Below are 8,815 nucleotides of genomic sequence, written 5' to 3' on the forward strand. Positions count from 1 at the left end.
TGAGCATTTAAGTAAATATAAGAATTCATTTTAAACTATATCAGTTGCCTACCCTGTAGTCATCATAGCTCAATATAGATCACAGGCACATAGCCCTATAAGAGCAGATAACATTTACATCCCATTGTGTATATTAAAGAATTAGAATTAAACTTCGTCAAAGTGTTAGGTTTCCAGGTACTTCTTATTTAACTCAAGACAACCTACATGTATTTCAATTAACTCTCATTTGTAATTTTTCAAGACAATTAAAATGAAAATTTTGTATATTCTGCATTAAAATAAAGACAAAGTAAATTCTCACACATGCAAGTAATAAAGTTTTTACATGGTGTTAACAGTGACTTGTAGGTCCAATGGGCCGGGTGTTCATTGTAAAAGATACAAAGGTCACTAAATAATAAATGATTACTTGATGTATTCGTCACCTACAATGTAGGCATAATACAATAAACCAACTAATTTTTTTATATATATTTACATTTTTCAAATTTATTGCCTTTATATATGAACGTATTTAGAAGCGAAAAACGTCCATTTCAACTGGTCAGGAGAACATACGGCCGGAATTTCTGACGTCGCAATGGTCGCCGCGCGAACTTTAATTTGAGTTGACGGTTGCAATTTTATTATAAAGGTATAAACATGTTTTGCCTTTCTAAAACGTAAATATAAGTAATAAACAGCATTGTAGAAAAATACTGAGTTTGTCAGGATATGAACTTAAATGGTAATAAGTGATCGCCGCATCTTTGAGCTTCACGGAATTTGTGAGCAACCAAGTCCATTTTCCAGTGAATTTTCTATAGCTCTCTGATTATTTCTGGAACCCCCCCCCCCCAGTAATTACTAGTTTCTTGCGCGTATGATATTTGGTTTACAGTAATGAATGTACACATGATCAAAGAACCTGCACAAACACCCCCACTCACACACACACATGAGGGGCAGATAAAATGATTTACATGCATTTGTTTGTTTTATTTTTGCAAACAGTTACTTGATTTCGCAATGACAGGGATTCTTTTTTGTTTTTATACCAGAAACAGTGTACTTCCAGACTGGTTTCAGGTGATGAATTTTCTTCAAAAAACATCTCTAATTTAATAACACTTTAATTTTGTTTTAGGATTTAAAAAGAACTACATTGTATCAAGGGTTGTTTGGAAATCCACCAAAATAGACGTAGATGTTAATAATTTATTTTTTCCAAGATAGTGATTTACAGGGCAATATTATTTATAGCTGTAACTTTTTAGTTTACCACCTTTTTTTCCGAACTGCCAGACTGGGTTGTGTAATACACTCTTTAAAATAAAATAGGTACCCTGCAAGCACAAATTTTACAATGTTATTACTGTCAAATTGTAAATTTATGCAAAGATTGATTCAGGATCTGCAAATAGACAGTATTAACTGTAAAAATTTATACTATTCCTAAAGTTTAAATCCATCGGGATCGACGTTCAATAAATCAGTTCAACCATAGCAACGGAGGTAAATCTCGCGAACTTTTTTGTAAACACCACAAAAATGACAACACTGTAAATACAACTCATCTATTAGTAAGTTACTGTTTTATTAAATACCCGTCAACATGCCCCACATAAAACAACCCAAAGTAAAAGAACCATTGTGGAAAGATTGGGATTATCTGGCACAGAAAAAAGGAGTTCGCCACACGGTTTACTCGGTGAATGGGGACCAATACACAGGCGAATGGTTCACAGGCGAATGGTTAGATAACAAAAAAGATGGTAAGTGTAATTTTCGATTTATTTATTTTTTCACGCAATCTCATCATTTTCTTAGTGGTTTTTATTCTCTGAAATATGGCACACACCTTATGATGCGTTTAAGTTTGTATCTCGAATTTTCTCGGCGTTCATTCTGCACCAACGTAGGCCAACCCCATCGTCTTCTTTTTTACTCTATTTCTCTTTTAAAATTCATTTTCTAAATAAACTATTTAAAAAATCACTAGCACTTTTGCACTATTCTTCTGTTTGTTAATAGCTGTAAAAACATGCAGTTATGAATTGTATATTGAATTACTTGAGCTATAGTGACTGCTATACCTAAATGTATATACCTACATGTACATGTGTATACTAAAGCAATTCAATGGATAGTGACCAGTGTAATGTCATGCTTCATAATCAAAATAACATAGTCATTGTAGCTGACTATACTCTGTCCCAAGATATTTTGGATTCACGTTTGGCTTAATTGTTTGATTTTTATAAATACCTCAGGATCCAAACGATGTTCATTCAAAAGTATGAAAAATTTCCAAGATTTCTCAGTCAAAACGCCCCTGTTAGCTTTTCAGGTTTCAATACAATGCTAAAAAATGTGATGTCTACAGAGATTTTGCATTGCAGCAAGCCCGGATGATAACGTTGAAATATTGCGCGATGTATTCCGGGTATATTCCGAATGGAGAAAAGATGTAAACATTCCCCATTATAAATCTCCGTAAGGAATCTGTTTTCGTTCCTTTGAATTTTTCCGAGTGAAAGATGATAATGTGTCAATGAAATTATCTTGGAAAATATCCCTTTCAACTATTTCAATTGCACTTTTTTCACAGGTAATTGTATTTTAATAAAAAATCGTCCAAACGTGAATTCAAAATATCTTGGGACAGAGTATAACAAGTACATGTTTATAGTCAATTTTGGATATTGTAGGAAAAGGAACTTATAAATGGAAAGAGAATGGTGCATTGTATGATGGAGATTGGAAGCGGGGGAAGAGAAATGGTTTCGGAACATACAGCATGCCAGATGGAAAAGGAGGATACAAGAAGGAATACTCAGGAGGCTGGAAAAATGATATGCGACATGCAAGTTTTTTTTTTGACATTCACTCAGAAAGTTTATATTAATAAGAGCGTAATTACCATACAATTTTATGATTACAACTGCCCAAAGTGAAAATGGAGTATACTGAAAATTACTTTAATAAAATCAATATATGACTAGTATATTAATATATCTATTTTATTATTATTAGGGGTATGGAACCCAGTTTTATACAGAAGAGGAGTATTATGAAGGGGAATGGTATGCTGACAAGAGAAGTGGTTGGGGGAGAATGTATTATAGGGATGGGACTATATATGAGGGTGAATGGTATGATGACCAGAGGAATGGCCAAGGAATGCTCAGATTGAGTAAGGAGCTTCTTTATTTATTCACTTAACATACTGTGATCATCTCTGACTTTACATGTACCATGAATTATGAGCTCTGGTTTTGATTTCAACTTAATTGACACCTGACAATCATTTCTTCTATGCTTTTTGAAAACGTGTTCAAATTTCCAGCTGTTTAAACACTAAAAATTGAGAACAACAAACCTTTAAAAAATTAAGTGCAAATACATGTAGTTAACATACCCCTTCTTTCTGATAATAAAACTAGTACTTATGCTCTAAATGGCTCATATAGAGAAAAATTCCAAATGATATTGATTATTCTTTCAAGAGAGAGAAGGTATCAACTTTTAGACAATAGGATAGGATGTAATTAGCTTATCCCTGCAACTTTTGACTGCATGTTATTGCACTTCATGTGGAGATGAACTTAACATGACATCATAAAGCGGCTTGATTTTATGAATCAGAGGATTAAATGTTGTCTTTGCAACTACCGGTACAATTCTATTGTCATCTATTTGCAGCAAATGAAAATCGATATGAGGGATCATGGCGTGATGACAAGAAAAACGGGCCTGGTAAATTCTTTTATTTAACAACCGGACAGATCTATGAAGGAGTCTGGAATAACGATATCGCTAAATGTGGATCAATGAAAGATTTTAATCGAGATGAAGCTCCAAAACCAACAAAATACCCTATTCCTGATGTAAGTAATAAAAGTAAACATTCATATACAGTTTACATAGTTACGTCAAGTTAGTTATATCTATACATGGTACATATATATACATGTAATTATTACACATGTATCCAGATTAATAATCAAGTTAGTTATATCTATACATGGTACATATATATACATGTAATTATTACACATGTATCCAAATTAATATATTTATTCTTGAATAGTTTTCATTATTCAAACAATAGTGAAATATTCAGTCTAATTCAAATTAGCCCCTACATTTTATTTTTTGTTCTGTCAGCATTAAATATAAAAGACTAGGAGCATATTTTACTGAGACTGTCAGATAGAAAATTATGAACTTTCTAAGTAAACAAGAATTTATTTTAAACTATGTCAGTTGCCTATGCTGTAGTCATCATGGTTCATAGATTAAAGGCACATAGTCCTATAAGAGCAGATAACATTTACATCCCACTAACGGTATGTACAGAATTAGATGTCATCAAAATGTTAGATTTCCAAATACTTCCTACTTAACTCAAGATAACCTATATCAAAATCTCATTTGTAATTTTCCAAAACAATTGTATACTCTGCATTAATTATTTACTTACTTTAGGCATAATATTACCAGTATGTGTCAGTCAAAATAATGCCATGACTATTTGCTGTATCAGATCAAGAATATTGAGAAGACAGACTTTTTATTTTTTAATCTACCGTTAAACATGTTTATTTGCTTCATAATTTAACACATAAACAGAACATAAATGGCTCACGGCATTTTTGTTGTATACAGCAAAGAAGTTTTATACAATGTATATGAAAATAATAAATTTAATCAAAAGGGATAGCTAAGCTATGTTGGTAAATAACAATTTGTTAATAGTTTTGTTAATAAAAAATTATTTGATAAACTGTTTACAGAATTGCCCATCAGTTCTCCTGACTTCTTTTCAACCAGTTAACTGGTTAATTGTATAAAAATTCATAAGTTTGTGTCATCATTTAAGCAGGCACTAAGACAATGAAATTCTTAAAACTAATAAAAAGACTTTGAAATTCTGAAAACTATCATAAAAAGTGTGACAGGTATATTTTTTTAATGTTATCACTACCATGATAAAAATTTTTATTGCGTGTATAATTATTTTTATTTATTGGTAATATAAAAAAAAAATGGAAACATGAGCAATTAATAATTTCAAAAATTTTCCCGACCACATGGCAATTACATAGATTTTATTCTACAGTAACTTTGTTTCAAATTAAGTTGCTCAATAGGAGATGATATACATAGGCTATGCCTGTTGTCCAATATCCTATAAAAATATTTTAATGAAATATGTTTAAATTAATCAATAAATGTTGTTGACAGTTTGAGTTAAAAATCGTTCAAAATATTTTGACTTTGTTATGACTCATTTAGAAACCAGTAACTGTTGTTTTGACCGAGTAAAAAAGATTAACTAGTCAGAAATTGCCATCCCTTTATATAAAGTAAAAACATGTAGTTAGTTATGATAATTGTAGCATTAACATTTTACATATTATTGGCCAGCGTTCATTTCCATTGCATAAAATTGTCTGTTGATGTCAGACTCCGGTTGCCTCTGGAGTACCGGTTATTGCTCTTTACATTTTTAATATAATAGGATAGAACCACGTCAGGAAAGCATGGTACACAGAATAGTTTAAACTGCAAAAAATAAATGAAAACCAAGTTATTGTAAATATAATGTCATTGACGTAAAGAAGTTATTAAAGCTGTAAATGAATTTAAATTTACAAGTGCATCAAACAAGGTTCATTGTATTTGTGTAAAAAACAGAGTTTCGTCAAATTCAGATTTGTTTACAACTTAGTTCTCTCTCTATTTGCTGCCACTTCTGTATTTGACCGATAGTTCGTTGAACTCTTGTCACCAATAATAATCTCCAGATAGTTGAACTGCTTCACTAGTTTTACCTAATTTCTCTTAAAATCTGTTATCCACCCCCAAAACCCAGTCGTGATAAACATCATTAATGTTTGTAACTTGCTTCATCTCTTATTCATGAGTTTGTGAACAACAGAAAAAAAAATTTCCATAGAGTAATGCTACAGCTTATGGTTTTGAAATAAAAAAAATTAAGCATTATTTGTAAAGAAAATATTTTTGGGTGTTTGCAATATTTTGTAAAAGCATATACACATATCATAAAAAAAAAAAATGATTAAAATGGATATAGTTTGAAAAAAAAGTTAAAATTTTAGAGGTAGGAGGCTTGAAAGCATACTAGCATGGGAAATAGTCTTCATTTTTGTATACAGAGGAAAAGGACATGTTTTGTTGAATTCATGTTTTGTTGACTTTAGTTGAGTTCTATATTTATTTTGAAAGACTTTTTACATTTATTTACAGGTCAAATTGTACAATTCCGATGCTGTGTTACAAGATGCCGAGGAACAGTTTCTACATGATCACGAGTAGATCATGAATAAAACTCTTTTCAAAACTTTTAACCAATGGTTGCTACCCACAAAAACAGCATTCAGTTATCATATTTAATGCACATTCAGTAGCAATGAACTGAATATTTTGAATATTTTTGAATTTTATATTTTGTTTTTTTTAAAGATTGAATGTTTATGACTACAATGTGGAATACTATGTTTAGTGTATGAAGTTGTGAGCATGAGTTATCTTTATTTTTTTAAAGTGAATAAAGGTTTAAATGATCCAAGATTGTAAATATTAGTGAATATATATATATACTATTTTATTGATGAAAATTCTCAACATTGCTTTTCATCATATTGAGCATATAGACATGTTGAGGGAATTTATCTATAATATTGATAAAAAAAATCTTTATGTTAGTAATAAATGATAGATATGATTGCCTCAGTTATCAGTGTTGAATTTTATATTGTTATGTATATTTATTCATATTCATTGACATCTAGCTCACCTGGTTCAAAGAAACTGTGTATTCTGCTGATGAGCAAGTCGGGCCATTTAAGCCTTTTCATGAACTACAGAATTATAAATGTTGTTTAAAAGTTCATTTCGTGATTCTGACGATGCACATTTTGCTTGTCTGCAACTTGCTAGTATTCAGCTGGTATTCGTACAGATATCAAAGCTGACCCACACTAAGATTACATTCCATGACAAAATCAAGTAAGATTACTTTATATGAAAAATGTTGCTTTTCGGAAAATTATTATTAGGATGCACTTTAATATTCAGCAGCGGTGAAGAAATGGAAGAGCAATGAAATTTAAACCATAAAGATGTTTTCAGCGTTTGTTTATAACGGGTATAACGATTGTGAAATTGCAGGGAGGGGAAACGGCCGACATGGGTTACTTATTTTGGATTGATCGCAAACATTATTTCGTAACGGACTAACAAAATGCATCAAATTTATTCCAAGGGAGCTAAGCGCGCTTTCCATCTCAAGCGCATCTTATCGCCAAACATGGTTATGCTATGCAGCTGGCTTATCGATTTTCTTCAGTTTATACCTATTATGAGCAAAGTTTGTTATCGGTAAGAAACACTTAGTTGATGATTAAGGGGCAGACATATTAGGTTTTTTAATATACATGTACATGTACAATGAATTATATTTAATCTTGATAATAAAATTTAATCTTGTTTCAGTTACTAGATAAGAGAACATTTGTTCTCCTTTTGCATGGCAAAATCTTTCTGGCGTTGATTCATTACACAGTATTTAAGGTCAGACGACACGTTCCTCGAGAATCTTTTTTGTATCTCCTCGTAATAAAGAGTTCCAATAAAAAATATTAATTTTATAATTACTTTAGAAATGATCAAAATTTACTTAGATGTGATTATATGTCTAAAAGGTCGAGTGGTTAGAACCGTGGCCGCTCACTGTCAGAAACGTACAGGTTCTAGAGGTCGTGAGTTCAAATCCCCGCCCCAGCGGAGATATAGTTCTCATACAGTGAACTTCGCTGTGATGAAAAGATATTTATTTTTATATCAGCAATTCAAGTGACTGTATTTTCAAGAAGATTATATAGGAAATTGCATACTCTAGTATTTTGCAGAAATGCCTGGTAAGGTACTCTAATTTTTTGCAAGAAGGCTTGTCAAAGTAGTAGTAAACCATTAACAAATTCCTGGTAAAAGTTATCTGAAATTGAGGAACGTGTCGTCTGACCTTAAAGATACATTTCTAACACCTGTTGATTCTGTTCCTAATTTAAGATACTTTAAAATATCATCATCTAGTAGATATTTGCCAACTTTGTTGAATACCTGTATTCTACCATATTACTATTTTTAATAAAATGGGTAATTTCCAACAGTTTCCCACAACATAGAGAATTTGTTTATATTTTTCCTACATATCTTGCTGTCTGACGTAGTTAGCGGTCCAAGTATATCAAAATGCTTTATTTGGTGATTCATGCGGGTATAAGGGTAGAAGTATTTCAGAAAGAAAAAAAAACATAGCCCGCTTTACCATAAGTAGCGTTAGCTTTCAGCAAACATACACTCAGTGAATTCAGTGACTAATTATGACTAATAAACATGACATGTTGTGCTGTTTTAAAGTGGAAAAAGGCAATTGCTCTACTGTGAAATCATTAGATTTTGTGGTGGCTCAATTTTCGTGAAATTTGTGGATACCTCTAAACCATGAATTGACATCCTCCACTAATTATTAATTAAGGTTATAAAGTCATATTTTCTTTTATAGGTATAAGAAATTACACGAAATTACTACGTCCCCACTAACCTTTAAAATTCCAGCAATTCACGAAAATTGATCCCAACTAATTTTAATGATTATTTGTTCTCAAATAAGGGTATACGGAACCTTGTATTCACGTGTAAAATTTGCAATTAAAAAAAATGCAGAAACTACTACAGTAAATTTAACCAAACTTCTTTATACGGTCAATTTGAAAAAATTAAAACTACTTAAAACTGCAGA

General features: G+C 31.3%; 1 protein-coding gene across 1 annotated transcript; it reads left to right on the forward strand.

The window, feature by feature from the left end:
* The first annotated feature begins 1,481 nt into the window (after positions 1-1,481).
* Positions 1,482-8,202, forward strand: LOC128190155 (MORN repeat-containing protein 3-like). The gene is made up of 5 exons (XM_052862071.1): positions 1,482-1,757; positions 2,694-2,848; positions 3,019-3,178; positions 3,688-3,872; positions 6,259-8,202. The coding sequence occupies exons 1-5, from the start codon at positions 1,598-1,600 to the stop codon at positions 6,325-6,327; spliced, it is 729 nt and encodes a 242-aa protein (XP_052718031.1). The 5' UTR covers positions 1,482-1,597; the 3' UTR covers positions 6,328-8,202.
* The last annotated feature ends 613 nt before the right edge of the window (positions 8,203-8,815 follow it).

Source organism: Crassostrea angulata, chromosome 6 (assembly GCF_025612915.1).
Source record: "Crassostrea angulata isolate pt1a10 chromosome 6, ASM2561291v2, whole genome shotgun sequence".
Taxonomy (NCBI): Eukaryota; Metazoa; Mollusca; class Bivalvia; order Ostreida; family Ostreidae; genus Magallana; species Magallana angulata.